Source organism: Pagrus pagrus (assembly GCF_965226575.1).
Source record: "Pagrus pagrus genome assembly, chromosome: 8".
Taxonomy (NCBI): Eukaryota; Metazoa; Chordata; class Actinopteri; order Spariformes; family Sparidae; genus Pagrus; species Pagrus pagrus.
The window spans coordinates 26,556,378-26,578,125 of record NC_140192.1 but is presented as its reverse complement, the minus strand read 5'-3'; the positions used below and the strand labels follow the sequence as shown (position 1 = coordinate 26,578,125).

At 42.4% G+C, this 21,748-nt stretch overlaps 3 protein-coding genes across 3 annotated transcripts in view; 1 reads left to right on the top strand and 2 right to left on the bottom strand.

The window, feature by feature from the left end:
- Nucleotides 1-7,572, bottom strand: part of grk5l (G protein-coupled receptor kinase 5 like) — a 34,994-nt gene extending 27,422 nt beyond the window's left edge. The window contains exon 1 of the mRNA XM_084359398.1: nucleotides 7,088-7,572. Within this exon, the coding sequence (XP_084215524.1) occupies nucleotides 7,088-7,139 (52 nt within the window). The 5' untranslated portion in view covers nucleotides 7,140-7,572. The remainder of the gene's footprint in view (nucleotides 1-7,087) is intronic.
- A 4,310-nt stretch (nucleotides 7,573-11,882) lies between these two features.
- On the bottom strand, nucleotides 11,883-15,473 carry lsm1 (LSM1, U6 small nuclear RNA associated). The gene is made up of 4 exons (XM_084361011.1): nucleotides 15,303-15,473; nucleotides 15,088-15,156; nucleotides 14,783-14,898; nucleotides 11,883-12,425 (listed from the first exon to the last, which is right to left on the bottom strand). The coding sequence occupies exons 1-4, from the start codon at nucleotides 15,346-15,348 to the stop codon at nucleotides 12,255-12,257; spliced, it is 402 nt and encodes a 133-aa protein (XP_084217137.1). The 5' UTR covers nucleotides 15,349-15,473; the 3' UTR covers nucleotides 11,883-12,254.
- Nucleotides 15,474-15,698: 225 nt separating this feature from the next.
- Nucleotides 15,699-21,443, top strand: bag4 (BCL2 associated athanogene 4). The gene is made up of 5 exons (XM_084360999.1): nucleotides 15,699-16,252; nucleotides 16,823-16,942; nucleotides 17,135-17,365; nucleotides 17,527-17,796; nucleotides 18,617-21,443. The coding sequence occupies exons 1-5, from the start codon at nucleotides 16,160-16,162 to the stop codon at nucleotides 19,073-19,075; spliced, it is 1,173 nt and encodes a 390-aa protein (XP_084217125.1). The 5' UTR covers nucleotides 15,699-16,159; the 3' UTR covers nucleotides 19,076-21,443.
- The last annotated feature ends 305 nt before the right edge of the window (nucleotides 21,444-21,748 follow it).

Genomic DNA, 21,748 nt, shown 5'->3' with positions numbered 1-21,748 from the left:
TAGTATAAAGCCTTATGTGGCTCCAGGGGAGGCTGCATGTGACCTGATAAACTGCCTCAAGTGATGTCACTCTGTGGGTAGGTTGCATTGTGGGTGATATAGATACTAGGTTTTTCAAAAAGAAGGGTGTGTGGATCAAAAAGGTGATATGGTTCTGCTGTCTCCATTTTGATCATTTGTTTTCAAACTGTTTTGGGTATAACAGTGTAAAGGTGCCTGACCAGTAAACTGCTTTACAAAACCTGGTGAGCCTTCACTGTCAATGCTCAAACATTCAGGTCTGTACCTTTCTCTTGGCTTACACCACACATGCACCCATCACTTGGTTGAGAATATGGTGAAAGATGACTCATGTGAGCATATCACTTTTATCCGCCTCTCTGTAAACCAGCGCCTCAATGGTTTTTGCACCACTGAACTCTCAAATGCACCTTCATCTTTGTAATGAGGGGTTTATGCACTGCAGCCCTACTATAATATCCTTCCCTGTGTAATTGTACTTCTTGCTGACACAGTCTGATCACGTCCTGTGTTCATATTCTCAGTCACCCGAGGAAGAGTTCTGTTTTATCTAAAATATTGCACAAGTGCACGAGCAATGATTTATTGATGTCTTTTCCATAGATCTAATGTCACTTTAGTTGCTGTTCCATTGAAACACAAGCCAGCTGAGCAGTCTTTGAGACTAAAGCTCCGGTGCCCCAACAATAAACCTTCTTTCAAAGTCACTTAGATCTTTTCCTCTTGCCACCTTGATACAGAATCAGAATCAACTGCAACTGTTTTACTGCATTTTAATACATGTCAAACAAGTTCCTTTATTCATTCAGGAGATTCCTCTATAGGCCGTAAACAAATATCACATCACAGTCACCCAAAAGCGTTCTGGCAACAACTCTTTTACTTGTGAAAATGATGGAGGAGGGAAGGAAAGCTGCCATGTTCCCATCACCATCATCATTTGTAGTGCTGCAAATAACAGTTATTTTCATTGTCAAAAAATCTGTTGATTAATATCGTGATTAATCGATAAGTTGTTTGGTCAGAAAGTGGTGAAAAGTGTCAATCAGTGTTACCCAAATCCCAACACGGCGTCCTTAAATGTCTTGTTTTGTCCTCAACCCAAATATATCAGTTGACTGCCACAGAGGAGTAAAGAAACCAGAAAATATTTACATTTAGGGAGCTGGAATCAGAGAAGTTTGATTTTTTTTTTTCTTAAAGGAGACATGTTATGCTCATTTTCAGGTTCATAATTTTATTTTGGTTACTACTAGAATGGGTTTATATGCTTTAATTTTGAAAAAACGCATAAGTTTCCTCATACTGTCTCTGTCTGAAACACTCAGTTTTAGCTCCTGTCTCTTTAAGACCCCTCTCCTGAATACCCAGTCTGTTCCGATTGGTCAGCTCACACATGCCTGAACTAGCACCGCTAACAACAACAGAGCAGCTGCGCTAAATCAATTCTTAAGTACCAAACTAGCTGTAATGCACAAATTATCCAAATGTGTGACTTGCTGACAGAGTGTGATGTCACAAAGACTTCTGACGAGGTGCTTCAGGAGCAGTGTTTTCTGTGGGAGAGCGGAGCTTCTGTTGGCGCGGACTAGTGATGAAAATTGTAAGCAATTTCTTTAACTGACAGTTGGCTGGCTCAACAATCAATTATCGATTTATTATTAATAATCCCTAATGCAGACTTTGACCTTGTTAACTTTCAAGATCATTTCGGAAAAAAATCATAGGTCACCTTTAAAAAACAGCTCAAACCAACTGATCGATTATCAAAATAGTTGGAGATCTAATACTTGATTATCGATTTATTCAATCATCATCATCTTGTCTCAATAATCCTTCACCACTCGGGTTATTTTCATGTACAGGTTTTCCTTGAGCAGAATTTTACACCAAATGTCACAGAAGTGATTTTTACTACAACCTGCAAAAACACGACAGGCCGAATGTGAAAGCCAGCAGGCGTTGGAGAGGAATTCAGTCTAGTAGCCCAAACTAAATACCCCGGCTCTGTTACCGCAATTCAAGAAAGGCATCTGGATGCAGCAGTGCAGTTTTTCCCCCTTACTCTCATTCACTTCGACAGCCGATGACGTTCGCTCGCCTGGCTTGGAATCTGCGACTGCTGCCAGCAAGAGTTGTGAATGGGGAGGAGAGCAGAGATGCGCGCACACACACACACACACACACACACACACTTAATAAGCTCAGGGTCTACTGCACTGATGTTGCTCTCGTCAGAACGGCTGGGTTCAGGTTACATTCAAACAAAGGAATTCACCCCCACACCCCTCATCTGCTAACACACACATAAATCTACAGTATACCCTGTCATTAAACCTACTCACTCAGTCTACTTGTGTTTATGTCAGCTATAACGTTAAAAAGGCAAATCCAAACAGAACGCGCTGAAACAAACGGCCATGTCAGGCCTGTGGAACTTTCTTTTCTGATCCGCTGTGACCCCCAATTTCCTCATCTGACAGCAGAGCTTTTAAGAACGAGCGCACCAGCGTTTCCTGCTGCTCTGTCGTGGCTGACAGTGCTGCAGCTGTCAGATGATACTCAGATGATCGTGCTGGAGATCGGGGTGTTTCATTTCACCGCATACTCATCATCCATAAAGTATCTTCCGCAGAGACCGGAGAGCAGCTCCACAGGAAGATGGAGCTTGGATGGCAGTAGCCCACTCAGTTTGTTATGTAACGATCAATTTGATTAAATAGCTTATGGGCTGCATCTGACTGATAGTGTATAGTACCGCTTGGCTTTATGTAAGATAGCGGTCACTTAAGGGGATGGCTCAATATCATCAGAGCTGCTGCTTTTTTCTATGGACAACAAAATGAGTTTCCACTCTGTGATTAACATGAAACATCAACCACAAGTTTTAACACATTTAAAGGATTATTTCAATTTAGAATCAGAATCAGAATCAGAATTCCTTTATTTGTCCAGCAAATGGGGAAATGTCTTAGTCACAGCAGCCAAAGGACAGTATCACACTTAGTTATATAAAAATTCTCAGTGTCGTAACAGTCTCATCTCAAATTATGCCATGCAGGGTCCTTGAATTTGAGGGAATTTAGCCTGTAAAGTCCTTGAAAAGTCATAGATTTAGATGTTTAAAGGATAAGTTCACCCAAAAATGAAAATTCAGTCCACTCACATGCTGATGGAAAGTCAAGTGAAGTATTTTATTGTAGTTCACAAAACATTTCTGGAGCTTCACGGCAAAACAGTGTTGCAGCATTCTCCTAAACAACTGAAGTAGCTGGGGGCTTGTTTTAAAGGTGCAGTGTGTAAGTTTGGAAAAGAAAGTTTAATATTTACAATAGTAATAAGGTAATAATACAGCATCACAGCATTATCCTAAACAACTGAAGTAGCTGGGGACTTAAAATAAAAATACAAAACATACAAAAATGAATACATAAAATGGCTCCAGAAAGCTTGTACAGTGTAATCCAATCCAATTTTCCCTAGAGCTCAAATTTATTCGACAAGACGTTATATACACCCTCCATTAGCAGTCCAGCTCGTGTACCCACGTCAAACAGGGTGCACACTTATGCTTTTAGCTTAACAGCCTCAGTGAAGATTTCGGCTTTAGAGGGGCTCTGTGGGACTGCTGACGGTTGTTTGGTAACATCAGCACACTCCATTTCAGGCATCGGACGATATGTCAAATTTCATGTCATGTCAATTTTATTGTCTTCAGCGATAAAATATTTGATCATCCCACCCCTACTCCGTTTCTTAACTGACATCAGCGGAGAAAAAAATGTCACATACAGCCCCTTTAAAAAAGGGCGTACTGTAAATAACTTTTCATCTTTTCATGTAGTTTTGGCCGGACGAGCTGTATGGAGCCATTTCATGACTTTTCTTGCTGTGAAGCACCAGATATGTTTAATGGACTACAAAACTTCCCCCAACTTTCCACTGGCTTGAGGGGGAGTAGATACTAGATAGTGACTGAATTTTCAGTTTTGGGTGAACTTATCCTTTAATCTCAATCTCTAGTTCCTCACAATCAATGACAAGACCTCACAAGAACTTGGCAGTAAAACCCAGAGCAGTACCGTCAGGTCAGTCATCGCTGACACAGAAGAGCCACAGAGCGATGCGAGGTTGGCACCGGGCCTGTTTTGCCACTCCTGGCCTGGAGATATCAATAGCTTTTTATTTCTAAGCCTCGCTGCCACTCGCTCTGTTTTAATGATGGGGGAAGGTGTGAGGACGCTGGCATAAACCACCGCAAAGACTGCAAGTGTAAACTGGGGTTTCCTGTTGTGGTTCGCTGGGAGCGTTTGGACAGAGGATGCATGCCTCTGAGACGCACTCCCATAAACAAACAGGAATAAACACTCTTTATTCGCTCCATTCACATTCTCTCACTGCTGCTGGGACGTGACCTAAAATGAGCCTCTGTGTACACTGTACTCCGCCACACATGCGAGTGACAAGCAACACACACACAGGGACCTGCGCAGCCTTTGGCACCGGGCCCTGTAAGATAAAACCGCTAATGATTCAGACAGTTAAAAGGACACAAGCAATAACACACTCCCAACAACCTGTGACATGTTTCGATGTGCAATAAACTCAACCGCTGATCTGCTCTCACATGGCTGCATTTGTAGGGCCATTGATCAAACTGCTGCTGCTGATGCTGCTGCTGCTGTGAAAGTCGTGCTTCAGCCATCAGCTCAAAGAACCATCTCATCCCTTAATGTGAAACTGTAAAAGGGCCTTTTCTCTCCCACACACAGTCGGGGCAGAGACTGGATGAGCACCAATGGAGCAGCTGGGACAAGCAAGATCTGTCATGGGTCATTAACTGCTCTTATTAATTCATGAAGCTTAATTCGCCCGGCCCAGTCGTGCTCTGCGCCCATAAAACAAGAGTCCACATTGACCTGCAGGCGAGTGCATCCTCCGTTAGAGGGTTCTGACAGCATGTCAGCTTCCTGATTCACTTTATTATGATATTAATTCCCATGAAACTCTCTGTGCCCTCTCTGCAGACGAGCCCTTTTTCCTCCGAGGTATGCTATTATTGTGAGATAAATGGACGGAGCTTCAGTCTTTTCCTGCATCTGATTGCCTCTAACCAAAACTATGCTGCGTTTCCACCAAAGTACTTAATCCTAAGGTAATCCGTGGTAATTGTACCTAAACTTGAAATGTGTTTTGTGTTTCCACAGCGGACAGTACTCTACTTAAATGTAGGCTATGAGGATTTCCAGCAGTTGAGAAACAACGGGGGAGACTAGGGGATGGACAAAATATCAACACAGCGTTATATCGCTTTCTCTACAAAGGTTAAAGCAAAGTTAGCAAGTTAGCTATACGAAGGAAGCTCAGATAGAGACGCACACATAACAACTGCACGAACAGCAGACACAGCTGCCATCAACTGACTGAGTGTGTTGGGTTTGCCTCAGTGAGCAGGTTTGATACGATAATAACAAACAGGACATGGAGACGTAACGTTGGTGCACTGAGCAGCAACAAACTTCCTTTCATTTTCTCTCCCACATATACAACACACCAACAACTCCTGCGTCGGCAACTCTGAGAGGGCACTTTTTTTGTGTGTGCTCTCTGCTGACGTTCCTTTTGTAATCACGATATTATGGTGGTACAGGGCTTGGTTAGCGTGGGCAACACATCGTGAATCAGGGAAAGAGTGTGCATGTTTGGCCACAAAATGAGTGATTTAGATTTAAAGGGCACTTCTAGAGAAAGATTGCATCATTTTACTTTGTAAAGACATCAGTATGATGCGTGTTCGGACTTCCAGGGAAATGTGATGGTGATTAGTGTTTTGAACCCACTGGTTCCCGAAAACAGAATCAGGGGAATCCAGAAGACTTTCACAACACTTTAAAGGACTAGTTCACCCAAAAATGAAAATTCAGTCATTAGGTTTTCAGCCTTGCGCGGAGAGCGTGGGGTGAAGTTTCGATGTCCTAAAAACATCGCTGGCGCTTCACAGCAAAACAGCGTTGCAGCGTGCAAAAACTGAGAAATGAACATAAAATGGCGTTATACAACTTGTACAGAGAAATCCAAGTCTCTGGAAGTTCCAAGAACCCAAACTGATGGTTGAATGTTACTCACGCTCTTTTTTAAAGCTTAAATCTTCATTCAACTTTTTTTTTTTTGGTTGTTTTTTACATTTTAAAACAAGTCCCCATCTTCTTCAGTTGTTTAGGAGAACACCGTTTTGCTGTGACGCTCCAGAAATTTTTTGTTGACTACGAAACTTCACCTGACTTTCTATCCGCTCTGGGGTGAGTAGATGATGACTGAATTTTCAGTTCTGGGTGAACTTATCCTTTAAGGGGAACAATCATGGCGTCAGGCTGCATGGTGTTTACCTGCAGGCCTCCCCCTGCCCTCAACACGACCCTGTCCCCCTCAAAAAAGAGCCATTAGTGACACTGTGCACCTTCATACTTCAGACCCTACAGTCAAACTGCATCTGGGCCTCCAGTTTACACACTAATAATAACCAGTGTGTGTCTGCGCAGGCCTCATGCATAGATCTCAGCAGCAGGCACGTCATCACATCACCGTTCAAATGCCAGCCAGCCTACACTCATTTATTCCCTCTGTGAAAAGAGTCATTCCCTGCTCCAATGTGTGCCTCAGCATGTATAATGTTGCGAAAGAGCGCATTCATTTGCACAGACAGCGAAAGCGGATGTAGGAGGCAGACCCCCCCTCCCTCCCCTCCCCTTACATATGTGGGAAAACGCATATGATCTGTCAGAATCAGTCAGGATAAAACGATCCAGGAGTTTCATTTCAGGCTCATGTTAATCACCGGGTGAATCAGTATCACTGAGATGCGTTCACGCTCACTGTAATATTGCATAAGAGTCATTTTCTGTTGCATCTGTGGGATTTACCTGCCGTACGGAGCCGTACAGTCCGCAGACTACCTACTGCCGTCATCACTACGATTATTCCCACCTTTTCTGCATATCAAGCGCAAAATGTGACACAGCCAGGCCTACTTACTGTGTGCACTCAGCTCCTGTATGTGTCAACTTACCCTCTCTCGCTTTCAGCAGTACAGTGTTGGCTACTATGTTCTCCAGCTCCATCAAAAAAAAAGAAAAAAGAAAAGATCCTAAATGCAGAGGTTTTCGGTACAACAGCGTCTGCAGCGAATACAGCGTCCTTCAGCCCGTCCGCTCTCTGTGTTTTCTTCACTCCTCGTCGGTGTCCCAGCAAATTTCTCTCATATCAAAGTCGTGGGGGATAAAACAGGATGTCATAGATTTGCTTGCAATGTAAGCTGGGCATGGTTCTTGTTGTGGGCTGGAAGTGCGGCGCAGCATTTCTACTCCAATCCCCCCAAAACCTTTCCATGCGTAATGTGGCTGCGGAATCTGTCCGATGCAGAAACTGTTCAAGCGTGAGGCACCGATGTACGCGAACCGGGTCCTCTCAGTGGAGTCTGTCCGGCGGTACACCAGGATACTACCAGCTTTACATTACAAGAGCAGGGGTTGGTTGAGCGCACCAGAGAGGACATCAGCGCGCCCCCCCCTCCCCTCCCCGGCTGGTGCGTAATCAAAATGGGCTGGGCCTGCGTGTCACCGCTGCGTCAAGCCGGAGACAGGAAGGACAACTCCGCGGGAAGTTAGGCTAATTTGTCAGCATAAAAGCACAATACGACCGTTACTTTATAATGCATTATAGCCAAGAGAGATGGATTGATTAACTCTTTAATGCATGGTGTCCTCTACAGATATCAGGAAGGCGTTTAAACCATTTGAAGGGCAACTCCACTATTTTTCCACATTAAAGTGTGCTGACAAGCATTTGGAGAAAAAAAAAGGGAAAAAGTATTAGTTTTAGTACGTACTGCAGCTGCCCTTACAAAGTACATACTGTTGCCTGCAGTATGCATGTAAATTGGACATACTCCTTCATCATGACAGTGCGCCTTGAGCTCTGGCCCTCTTGGTCCTATATCTATCGCAGAACGTAGTACTGTAAATGTGCTTTCATGTGTAATTGTGGTGTCTGTCATCTGTCAGTAAGCTGTCATATGTTTGTGCTATCTCGGCTTTGTTTATATTTGCATGACACACTGTAACATATGTGATGTATCTTCCGCTGCACAGAGGACTGTGAGTCAGAATAGCCAGAATAGCATGCTGGCTTGCATACTGCAAAATGCAACCGGCTGTAGTAGGACATCCTGGTATTTTTTGCGTACTGCATCACACATACTTCATATTGGGATATACTAAATCTCTTTCTGGTATAAATAGTATGGTAGTATGGGTATTGGAATGCAGGGCCGATCTCTGGTTTGGCATTCGTCTTCCTTTTCAAAACCTGGTGCCTACATTACCCACAATACAACTTAGCTACTGAGTGACATCACTAGAGGCATTTTATCAGATCACAAGCAGCTTCCTCTGGAGCCAAAAAAGTCTTTACACTACTTTTTTCACATATGCAGTAGTACTGCAAACACACTTTAATGCATAAACTTGTTAAAAGTCCCCTTTAAAGCTGTCATAGTTCTCCTACACAGGTGTTTCCTCTTGTCACCTGATTAGCCCTCCTCTCAGGCTCTGTGGACATTTTCCCCCTGACTCTTAACAGCTCAGCTGGTGACGTCAGCCAGCGTTCACTCAAGTCCCATCAGAGCAGAGGTCTAATCAGCCAGAATCATTGAGAACACCTGTGAGGGAGCTCACAGGTGTCACATGCATGTTTGCTGAGGCTCTTGATGTAAATAGTCAATCTCTTCTTTCTGTCGGTTAAAATGTTCCTGTGTCTCTGCTGCAATGACACAAATGAGGGTAAAATCAGCAACTTACTGTAGTGACTATGGAGTGGGGGAAAGGTGAAGTCGCCATCTGGTGGTAGAATGATGAAAAAGCCTACAGAACATAATGGAATTGGCCTCATATGATTAAGGTTATGGATACATTGCATTAGGCAGCAATCCATCTTTGGCAAAATGAGATTATGAATAGATTAAGATTAGTGATCTCTGAAAGGAAAAATCACAATAGAGTGGATAAACTTAAGTAGTTGAACGACCTTAACCAGCTTCAACATCCAGTGATGAACACATTAATGCATCAATAACTATAATCCATTAATAATATATACATGACTCTGAAACGCATTCTGTATAATGACTACATGTACTTTTCCTTTAGGCATATTTTGATGCTTATGCTTTTGTATTTTTACTTAAAGGTGCAATATGTGAGAATTTTGGTTTAAAACATTCAAAACTTCACTAAAAACTATAAAAAGATAGAGAGGAAATGAAATTCACGTATTGTGCCACAAAGCATGTTTAGTATGCTAACTAGCTAGCCCCGGCCCGCCATGGTACAAAGCTCCTGAACTAGCGGTGCACACACCAACACTTCCTCAGTGCTTTGAACTCCCGGTCCGGGCTGCTAACTGCACGGCTAACTAAGCTAACTAGCTAACGGCAGCTACAGTTGGCAGCAGTTACTCTCACTACTATTTGTCGAGTAACAACAGGTGGCCAGTTCTTACATATGGCACCTTTACGTAACAACGGCTACTTGTAACACAGTATTTGTATATTGTAGCCTAGTATTGCTTTTACTTGGACAATCATGTCTTCTATCACTTCCAGTCACATAATGTAATCTATTACTCCATGAAAATGATTACTTCCCCTTTCACTACAATCCCAAGCATTAATAACTTCTGCCCTCCTGATCTATAGAATCCCCTTTTTTAAGTTTTAATTTGAAGTTTCCCCGGAAGTCACACTCTCGTAACTGCATTTACCTTGACGTCTTTCTGAAAAGGTTTTTTTTTTTTCTTCATTTTTCTCTAACTGTACAGTGCTCACAGTAAAACACTCACCATACATTACATCTCGGCGGCTTCACGTGGTGCCATGATAACTGATGTGAGAGTTCAGCATCAGGCCGCTGCACCGCCGCCCTGCCTGCTGCTGCTGCTGCTGTGCAGCCGGGGACAGGCCGTACAGAGGCGGTCACAGGGTTCCTGCAGGGCGGCTGCTTAATATTAACTCACTGTCTCCGTCCAAACGATTAACAGGCTTGTTACTGACTGATGAAGGCAGATAGGATCGATTTCTCCGGACGCGCTCTGATCTTTATAAACAGGACAGGAGGTAGTCTGAGGCACTGATATGCCGCCAGCCTGAACTCAATTATCCAGATCAATTATGATCCCTCCAATTAGATTTCATATCAAATGCACCAGTGTCACGTTTGATGTCACATTGCAGCATCACGTGGCCACAAGGCCACTGGCTGATATGATCTTAAATCTGTCCAGCAGGCTATCCACAGATAACTTAAGGCTTACACCATATTAACATATAGAGGCAACAAGTGACTGCGGTTTGAGTCTATGTTTAAGACTTTTAAGTGTGAAACCACTGGATATTTTTGACAAGGGACCACAGCATTTCAACTTTTGATAGCATGATATCACTGGATATTTTTAAGGTGACCTCGGGGCAATTTTCATCCTTGTTTCAGGTGAACAAAACACATATTTTAATCCAAGAAATAATGATTTCCTAACCCTGACGAAGTGTTTTTTGTTCCTCAACCTAACCAGAGCATAAGCATAGCATTATGACAAGAGAAAATTTGAAAATTGAACCTAAAGAAATGTAAAGTTTTAACCTAATTGTTGTTTTGCAGAAATGTACTTTGGCATCATTTATTCTGGCAGTTGGGTTGCCCAAATCTACTCAGTCAGGTCTCCAGGGTGTGAACGTTTTGGTCCTAAATATCTTTCAAGTGCAACTTAATATTGTCATGGTTTGAGAGGAAGTGGAAAAAAACATAGAAAGGACACCATTTGTATGCGTTGGGGCACCAGCGTGCAGAAAGTTGTGACACATTCAAAGTGAAGATGCTGCTTCATGTTTTGTCCACTTGAAGAGCACCCTAGAGGGTACTTTATCATGTTTTTTTCTACCATGGGGCATCCAAGACGGCACTTGCATGGCGTTTTTTCTAACATGGGGGCACCGGTGCCTCAGGAACAATTTTCAGCTGTGTGAGTGGCAACCAAACCAGGTATTTCAAGCCAAAGCATGATGGTTTCCACACTAACAAAGTGGGTTTCGTGCACAGCATTGAGACAAGAGAAAAATTGAAAATTGAACCTAAAGAAGAGTAAAACAGACACATAAAGAAACAAAGTTTTAACTTATCTGTGGCTTTGCAGAAACGTACTTTGGCAACATTTATTCTGGTAGCTGGGCTGCCTAAATGTAGTCAGATCAGGGCTCCAGGGTGCAAATGGTTCAGTCGCACATGCACCCAAAAATCTTTCGAATGCAACTTAACATTTTTATTGGTTGCGCCTGAAATTTATCAGTTTTTATCCCTTTTTTTCTTTAAAATGTAGCCTATAGAAACAAATATTAGCCCATGAACATATTTTATGTAAATCTGTAACACTCATAATATTTGATGTTGATTTATTTATTTCAGTTTGTCAAGCACTTTAAAGCTACTACAAGGAACTTCTTTTGTTGATTTTGGAGGCCCCTGTGGAAAAAAGTGCTAGTGTTTCCACCGTGAAAACCACAAACTATAATGTCAAAAATAAAACTGTATCAAGAGAAATCTCCTCCTGCTACTTTTTAACTGGCTAACATACTACTCACTGCGACCTTGCCTGGGAAAATGCCTGGGAAAATGTGGCCTCACCAGTGCAAGCAGTGTAAAAGCTTAGCCTGGAGTCCTGCAAATATTTGAACCTTTCATGCTTTAGTAATACATTAAATACAGCAGAGGAAGTAAAACAGAATGGTCAGATAGTGTGATCACACAGACACGCCCTTCATAATGAAAAACTAAACTCTTTAATGGAGCATAGCAAGTAGATTTTATCGTAGCAGGCCCACTGATCTCCAAATAAAAAGACAAAATAGAAAGTGCTGCTGTCAAATAATTGCTGAATAACCAACAGTGATCCTTAGGACAAACACATTTTTCATTTCGCTGTCATGATCTGCAAAACTGAGATTAGCTAACACATATTTTTTCTCCAAATTAAATTCATACAGTACACTACAGTATACAGACCCAGCATGATGCAGCCTTGTACCCATAAAAACAAAAACACACTCTCATGCTCTCTCAAACTCAACGTAAAAACCTCTCAGTCCGACTCAAACTGAGAAAGAGGCTCATGGAATCAAGGCGACGGCGTTAGTATTCGTCTAAGTTATCAGCTTTGGGGATGGAAAGGCCTCGGTCCTTCAGGACCTGCATTTTGACTTTCTCCGTCTCCTGTTTGGCTTGCTGCTGCAACCGCTGTTCCTCCAGGATCTCTTCAATGGAGACCTGCTGCAGGAGTGTGTCGCAGGGCTTATCCACATCCTGCAGAGACAGGGACGACATTTCATCCGTCACTGGCTTGTAACAAACGGCAAAACTTATGCATGTTCATACACAGTTAAAACAACTTTCGTGTTTGGTACAGACCATTTTATTATCAACCTATTGGTCGATTAATTTCATGATTAATTGATTGAGTCAAAATGCTTCTTTTGTCAAACCAACAATCAAAAAACCCAGACTCTTCGTTTACTTACTCAAATGACGAGAACTGTTGATAAGCTGTATTGAGTTTACACCGTTTGACACTAATGACATTAGCATACACTAATGACTGTTCACTCTTACCTCCCAAGACACAAGACTATTTTTTTAATCATACAGAATACAAATGTTGATATTTAGGGATTTGACCACTGTTGACCAAATGTGATGAGCCAATATCTCACTTTAAGGTGTCTGAAAATGAACCAGTCCTACATAGCCACAAATGTAGCCTGCATGCACAATGAATCTCCACCCAAATCAGCAATTTAAACAGGAATCAATGAATAATGAGAAATTAGTTCATGATTAAATGAAACTGAAATGGCAACTCGTTCCAATTATCAAGCTGCTGCGAACCTCTGCTGCCACAAAATATATAAACATGATTCGGCTCTGAGCTTGACAACAGTGCATTCATATGTCGTGTTACATGATCACGTGCCTTGATGCTGATAACTTCTATGCATCGATTCTTTGTCGACTCAATTAAATGTTACACTCATCATACGTTACATCCTCTGCAGCAGTAGAGGCTGCGCTGCTGTCAAAATGCAGATATGTGACTGGATGCATAATGCATATTTATAGAGTGAGATATAGAGTCTGGGTGCATGAGTCACGTTTGCAGGCCTAGAGGGTCGTATACTGTCACTGTAATGTGCCTGAACACATTCTAAATCATTAGAGCAGTGGTTATCAACCTTTTTGAGTCATTATCCCCCAAGAAAAATCAGGTTGGTGGTCACAACCTTCCCCCCAGTACTGGGGCTTTTAATACACAACATCCTGAGAGTGCCTGAAAGTTGTCTTGTGTGTCCTATCAGCACTCGTGTGCACCAGCCAGTATACCTAATGTTTTTTCCCCCCCATCAAGATCCATGCATTATTCTGTGAGAAATTAACAAAAAAAGAAAGTGAGAAGACATTCCTACATCTGTCCCTTTATCCGGTTACGATACCCACCCTCCATCCAAGATTCTTGAAAGTCCGTTCAGTTGTTTTATTGTAATCGTTCTGACAAACCAACCAACCAAACATAAATGAAAACAATTATATCACCGGTACAGGTAATGTAAAGTCTATTCCCCAGCTTAAGTATGTTTTCCTTCACCCCCCACAACCATCTAGCAATCCTTGGAAATTAACTTGCAACCCTCTCGACCCCCAAGTTGAAAACCACTGCACCAGAGAAACACGATGATGGCTAAACTGGAGTTGCAATATTTAAACTCCCAACATCTCAAACACACCAGTATACTGTTCACAGTATACCGTGGCATGATAATTGAGTTATCATAACATTTACTTATCTACTAACTTTTTGTGTACAAACACACTAAAGGGCAAGCTAAAATCTCGAGGCACACCTGTATTCATAGCTGCAAGACTTTTCTATATCTAGAAATTGCCTCTGTGTTAGGAAATTAATGTGTACAAAAGGACCAATATACTAAATTAAGAACTCATACATCACTTGTTTTGTTGTATATTGCAATAATAATCTATGGTTGTAAAAATCCCACGGCACACCTGTACACCATTTGGGAACCACTGATCTACAGCACTAAAGCGTACCGTGTTAGTGTTATTACCAAAATATAGGACATAATAGCTTCTGAAATTATAAAAAAACAACCTCTACTACTACTACTACTACTACTACTACTACTCATAATAATAACAATATTTGTGTAATGCTGTATACCATGACACTGTGGTATTTTCTGAGATTGGGTTCCTTTCCATTGCAACCTTCAACATTTCACAGTACATCAAAACAGCAGATGGATTATTTGGACATGTTCTATGTTTATAACCTGTGTGTGATTCTTAAACTCCTACTGGATTTCACCAGCCATGTAGGAGGCCGTGTAAAACTCTCACAGCCCAGCTTACATGCACCAGAAAGGCTTAGTCTGCATCATCAGTGCTGCCATAACAAAGAACATCACTTGCCATCAATTGTGGAAAATGGGGTAATTATGAATGTGTGAATGACATCATTTTGACTGAGATTGAACATTAGTAATAAATATTAATCATCTGCTGTTGTTGAACCCCAGATTGTATCATTTTAGTTAACTTGTACCATCCACAACACACAGAAGTAAAAGAAGGATGCTCCTACTTACTATCTCTCCGAGCAGCACCACATTCTCTCCCCTCACAATGAATATTCCTCTGGGGATGTCTCCAAATTTTTTCCCCACGTGGATGCGCTCAACTGTCTGGTGGAAAACTAAATTGGCTGGGGAGGGACAAGAGGAGCAGGTTGGATCAATAAAAGGCAACGTTACATGGAACAAGACTGATCAGGAAAACGGTGCGAATGATATAAACGTTAGGATTGAGCCTTTATGGAATGAGATGAGATCATTTGTCTTGTGTTTTGCACCTGTATGTGTGAAATAGTGGGAGATAATTAAATGAGTTTTACCGAACTGATCAATGCTTCTGAGGTAACCGATCAGTGTTCTGCCATCTCGGAGCAGCACCAGATGTTTCTCTGTAGGACACAGACATGTTAGATCACAACATTACAGGTTACAAGTGATCCAGTTTGTGTCAGACACACGATGCCACATCTTGAAACGATTTTTCCACCAAGCCATCTGAATGTTTCGAGGGAGCGGACCCTCGTCTCCAACTTACTGTCGATGTCGTCAATGAGGCTTGCCGTCCCTGGTACGTAGTTCATCTTGGGCTGCTGTTTATATTGATATTTATTACCTTTATGTAACGTCAAGCCATGAATGTTTCAAAATATGTTTCTTTTGAGAAGAGCACAGGAAGTGTCTTTATACACGCCAGGGATAAACTTCCTGTAGACGTTAACCCTTTGGGCGCTGCAAGCTAAAAAAAAAAAAAGTCTTTATTTTTTTTAGGACCGATACTTTAAGAATGCATGTTTAAATAAACGTAACATCAGAAGACGGTTAGTTTTTTAATAATAAAATAATTGTTTACGTTGGAAATAAAAATAAGATGTTGATTCAGATGTATGACGTTTTTCCTATTGGCTACTGACGCACATGCGCGCCGAAGATCGTGTGTGTACAAGCGACAGTGACAGTTTCGGAACAACTCAACACTTTTGCCAGTGTAGCCATAGCATCATCTAAATTCCGTTATATTTTTCAAACGCACCGCAGCAGTAGACCGCAGCAGACCGCATAATCTCACAGCTTTGTGCGGTATGAGCAAAATGACAGCAGATCCTAGCGACCCGTAATGACGTTCGTGGTGCCAGAAATGAGCAACAGAGTGAGACCTCTGTAATTTTACTCCAGCTCCTCGTTAAAGAGACAGGACGGGATTCTCCGGGCTCGGTGTCATTCAATGATTTCCTGATTCCGATCAGCGATCTCCACTTCTGTGGAAAAACGGCAACACTGTTGTTAACAGTTTGGACCAACTGACCGCTCGTACACGTCACGTTAGGCTTGTTAAAGGTTTGTTTCTTTACAATGGCGGATGACAGGACGGCTGCCGGGGAAAGCGCTTAGCTGATGCATCATCATCAAATGCAGTCCAATCTGAAATCTGGCTGGCCCTCGACTTGCAACTCGGAAAATAATATCGAGAACTGGAAAAACAACATGGTAAGTAGCCGGATACAGCTTGGACACATCTCCTGGGCTTGCCCGCTCCCTTTGAGTGTGTTTAATTTTCTGAAAACGACCGGAGTTTGTACAGAGAAGTATTTTTATCCAGTTAGCTTGCGTAACGTTAGAGCTCTCTCACGCTAGCTAGACGGAGCTAGCTGCTATTATGTAATAGTTGCTGCTACACTGCGAGTTCAGCTGTTGCCCGAGTTTGTGACCTTTATCTTGATGTAACAGCACTGCCAATGGCACCAGAATAAAATGCATGATTTAAAAATAAAGTGTATTTCCTCAAATATTCAACTTGGCCTATTTCCGGTTAGCTTTGTAGCATTTATCTGTTTTGATCGAAACTGGTTCAGCGAGCACTACATGAGTAAGTGCCTTTGTTTACTTTGTTGCTGCATTTTCTAGGAAAGGCGTTGAAGTTGAAAACATGTGGTTTACACTCGGCTGTGTTTGCTCGTACAAAGTCCCGCTCAGATTATAAATAGAGCCACTCTCGGTGCTTAAGGACAGAGATTTCCTCTTTAAATAACTCCCCTGCTTGATGTTGTGTGTTCACAGGATGCTCCTCAGTATCCGGGCTACCCCTCACACTACTGGTATCCCCAGTCTCACTCCACAGGACACTATGCAAATACCTATCCATCGGGATCAGATGTTCAGCCACAGTACAATCCACAGGTACAGCTCATGACGCAACATAACCTGGCCCTCTAAGTCCAAGGTGTACATTAGGAGTAAATCTACTCATTGTCCTAAATCCCTTAAGTGCTTTCACCTTTCACTCTCATTTTCTCACTCAGCTACTTTGTGGAAACAGTTACTTCACAGTGATGTGGATATTTACACACCTCTCCTGTGCTTTCTGTGTAGGTAATGCCTGGAGGTTATCCAAACGGCCATGGTGTCTACAGCCCAGCGCAGACTCAATATTCAACAAGTGGTTTCCACCCATCCAACCCTTTCTACTGTGCTGACCCTCAGAGACCGGCTCCAGGTCCTTATCCTAACCAGGGCTGTCCAGCTGAGCAGAGCAGCGGGCCGTCTGGGCAGCCGCACTCTCAACATCAACATCATCACTATCCTGGTCCACACTGTCAAGGAGTGAGTTCACAATAATATAACAAAACATCACAGCTAGTTTTCCAGGAATGTAAAAATAATTGGCTTTTTTCTGAACCAAAATTACTTTCACACCCAAAAGAAAGTAAACATCTTTGAAAATACTACGTATATCTGTCTCTTTATCGTGCCTCTGCTCTCAGGGTCCTGGATATCCTGCTGGACCGTACCCTCACTACAGCGAAAGTGGTCATGCGATGCCTCCGACCCCACCGTACCCCTCTGGTCAGCCTCTCCACCCGAACCCCCAGGCCGAAGCGTGGGCACATTCTGGTGCGTATGCACCCTCACAGCAGCAATGGCAGCCAGGCCAGCAGCCGCCACAAAACCACTACGGAAATCCTGTCCGTCCTGCTCACCCTCCAGCGTGGCCAGGGACCGGGACTGGTGCTCCACCACCTTACCAGCCCAAGGTAGGAATCTGCAGCAGTTTAGATGTGGCCTTCACTTTCAGAAGATTCTTAATTGTTAATTAAGTGAAGTTAATGCAAAGTGAAGCTGATATAAGAGATCATTGAACACATTCTCAGGAAATGATGTGCTTTAAAATGAAGAAAAGTTGGTAAGTCTAGATAAGGTACAGTCACACTTGGTTTGATCTGAATTTAATTATCAAGAAATATCTGGAAACATGTCTGGTCAGGTTGTACAACATCTGATTTTGGCAGTGATATTATGAACTGTACGAAATTAAAAAAAAAAACCCATTTACATTATTTTAATGTGTGTGTGTGTGTGTGTGTGTGTGTTTTTTCTAAATCACATGAGGTCCCCTGGTAATACTAGTCCCGTGCGAATAGGGTTTAGATGTCGAACACCAAAGTACTGAGTTTCACTACAGCATGAGCCCTATTCTCAAAGGACTAGTATTACCAGGGACCTGTGATTTGAAAATTACCACCCCATATTTGTGTTTTGTGTGGCGCATTCACACAGGATAAGCAAAGTCTGTATTTTACTCATATCTACTGACCTAATGTCCTTGATATGATATTGAGATTCTGTCTAACATCAACCTTTTTAGAAGCTGAGTGCTAGCAGCCACATTATTGATGTAGTTAAGATTTGTTTTGCTCACTTTCTGGATGTGTTGGAAGCATACGTACACATTTGCAGCTCACTTACAACAAGTAAAATGTGGTTGTAAAATGTGGTTTTATGTCCTATATGGTTGGGGATTATCAAACGTCTTAAACACAATATTTCACAATCTTTTGTTTTGTGTAACTATAGGACCAACAGCAGCAACGTCCCCCACCCATGGGACCTAAACCCAGACCAGCCCCATCCCCGAACCCCCCTAATGGAAAGTCTGCTGAGATAAGTTCACCTCCCCAAATGTACAACAGAACCGGGAGAGGTGATCCTTCACAAGGTGAGCCCCCGCCCTTGGCCCCGGCCCAAGCTCCGGCCCAAGCTCCGGCTCAGCCTCAGCCCCTGAGCCAGAACCCCGGCTTAGCCAGGGTCCAAGAGGTCATGGCCAGAGTGATGCTGTTTCAGGAAGATGTTGACGAGTTTGTTGGCAAAAAGACAGACAAGAATTATCGGTATCTGGAGGAACTGCTGACCAAAGAGCTGCTGGTGCTGGACTCTGTGGAGACTCAGGGACTGGAGACCGTCCGGCAAGCCCGAAAGGAGGCCGTACAGAGGATCCAGGCCATTCTGGACCAGCTGGAGAAGAAAGCCTTCTGAACTGGACTTGTTTATTGGTTTGTGGATCACTAAGTCTAGCTGTTTTCTTCTTCCAGATCTTCCATGGACACAGTGAGGGTCTATTCTTGTTCCTCTGAGCTGTGTTATCAAAGGTTTTATTCCAACACTATGATTATAAAATGCCTACAGTAAGTGGCACGGACCCAAGAACAAGATAGAGCAACTGACTGGTACATGGAGTCGACCTCTTCAATGTAATTATGCTGGTATATGAGATATGATGGGATAAGATGTGCAGACTGATGGTTGTACATATCATGAGTGACTCTCAGCCTCAGTTAGTGAGTGAGTGTGCTGACTCCACAAACTGACACTCTCACTTAGCTTATCTTTTACGTCATGCCTTTGCCAGCATAATGCAGGGCAGAGTAACTGGAAGATGAATTTATTTAGTGCCACGTTACGTCTCTTCTCCAACCTGTGATTCAGATTGTCATCATGCTGTCCCCTCAGGAGCGTGGGTCGGTTTTAGTCCGATCCTTCATCTAACAACACGTGCACTTCGTTAGCCGTCTACTAATACATTTCACAATCCATTTGCATGATCAGGATGTAGCCCCCGATACACTTAGTTGCCCATAGCCACTTACATTTCCATGTGTCTGCAGGAATAGGTGCAATGCTTTCCCTTCTCAAATTGTGCTCCCTGCCCTGCATGCACTTGATACAGTCACAACATCTCCGAGCTCAGAATTGGGCCTAGAACCGTAGCAGATTAGTGAAAACCCTCTAAAGATTGCTGTCCCCATTATTCCATTGTTTGGATGAATTGCTTCCTACGTGCGGACCTAGAATCAGACCTACATATGAATGCCATGTATTTCACTCTAGGAACTACTGTTATGACAGTTACATAGGAACAAGTTTAAGAATTACTTGAAAAGCTGTTGAACTTTTCTTTCTATCCCTTTTTTGAACACTTAGAATATGTATAGGACTAAGGAAGTGAATTGTATTCTCTGAATTAAGTGTTCAATCAGTTGCTGTAAAGGATATAGGAGAGGATGTGTTTTAAAGGAACAGTTTACCACAAAATCCAAGAACTTTACAACTTAGGAGTGCTATTTATCCATCTAGATTGTGTGTGTTGCCGGGTTTTGGAGATCTCTGCTTTCTCTTGAATATAATCAGACTAGACGGCACGTGGTTTGTTGTGCCCAAAGCGTCCAATAAATACTTTTGACTCAACAGCAATTTCTCTTTACAGAAATCATGACCCGGTTCCTCAAGATAATACCCAGACCTTGTGAGCCGTTTCATGTCTAGTTTCTACTGCACTACACCCACCTAACGTATCATTGTGCAGACGGAAACGTGCATCTACTCATGATCAAGACAGAGTGGGATGTAAGGGCAGAAACACGGTCAGCAAACGCGACGCAGACATTTCAAGCTACGCAATATTGGCTTCACACGTCACTGTGTTGCGAGTGTCAAGTGAAAATTGTAACACAAGTGCAAGCTCAGTCTGAGCATTGCAGCCTTCGGGCGCTAAAGCTTGAAACACAAAAGCTGAACCCTTGTGTTTGGGTTAATTTCCGCAACAGACAACCGCAGGTTACCAGTTCGGAGAAACTCTAGCTGAGCATGTCCATATACATCGACACATTTATGACACTTTGTCACCTCTTCTCTCTTTCCTTTCTCACAGTCCTCCACACACACCATGTTTGTTTACTACTGTGGTCATGGCAACACTCAGAATAGCTCTACATCGTCCCCCTGAGGACAGAGTCTGTGAGTGGATAGCTTGCTTTCTTCTGCTCTGTGATGCGGAAGGAAAATAGATCCGACGTGCTCACAACACGGTCTGTGGATTATCTCGAGTAACCAGGTCATGATTTCTGGAAAGAGACACTGCAGTTGAGTTTTTCAAATGTGTGTTTCATTTTCTCGCTTTGAGCACAACAAGCTGAGTGGTTCATTTATTTTGAAAAAAGCAGACATCTCTACAGCCAATATCTCCAAAATGTGTCGGCTCACAGCGAAACAATCTAGATGAATAGCACTTCAGGCAAGAGGGAACAAGCATTTTTGATTATGGGGTGAACTGTCCCTTTAGCACTGTCAGTAATGTTTTGTGCTGAAGGACAGTGATGGTCGCAGCCCTCAGATCACTTGTTTACTTTGGACCTTTCTGTTTCCTTAAGCACTAACATCCTTGTTCAAATCCAGATTTGCACCCCGATCCATTTTCTTGTATAGAGCAAGTCTTTTTTTTTTTTTTCAATCATTGTTGATGTGTTGATTTAGAAAAAAAAGAGTGCCATATATCAGGGGATGGTTTTATATGAATAGGGAAAAAAATAATAAAAATAAGATCACAAGCTTTGCATGAAAAAAGAAACAGTCATCTGTCATATGTGTTCATTTTCCTGTGCTGGTAAGTTTCTGTTAAAATGGAGCACAAGTGTACAGTTTCAGATGTTATGCATGTTTCCAACACAAGATGGGAATCTTTGCCTGATAAATATTGAAATTATTACAAGTGAGAAAATAGAAGAGAAATAATTAAATGTCAGTATATTTTTTAAATCTGTGATCAACTGATTTTTTTTTCTCTCACATTTTTATATTGCAAACATAGATTATTAGCTCTATATGGATAATGGCTATAAATAATTTAGTTCTATATAAAAAAAAAAAGTACAA

Coding starts and splice junctions, on each gene's coding strand:
- lsm1 (XM_084361011.1), bottom strand. CDS start 15,348: ATGAACTACGTACCAGGGACGGCAAGCCTCATTGACGACATCGACA. Junction 15,157..15,302: donor CCTCATTGACGACATCGACA/GTAAGTTGGAGA, acceptor TGTGTCCTACAG/AGAAACATCTGGTGCTGCTC. Junction 14,899..15,087: donor CAGAAGCATTGATCAGTTCG/GTAAAACTCATT, acceptor GTCCCTCCCCAG/CCAATTTAGTTTTCCACCAG.
- bag4 (XM_084360999.1), top strand. CDS start 16,160: ATGCATCATCATCAAATGCAGTCCAATCTGAAATCTGGCTGGCCCTCG. Junction 16,943..17,134: donor AGCCACAGTACAATCCACAG/GTACAGCTCATG, acceptor CTTTCTGTGTAG/GTAATGCCTGGAGGTTATCC. Junction 17,366..17,526: donor CTGGTCCACACTGTCAAGGA/GTGAGTTCACAA, acceptor CTCTGCTCTCAG/GGTCCTGGATATCCTGCTGG.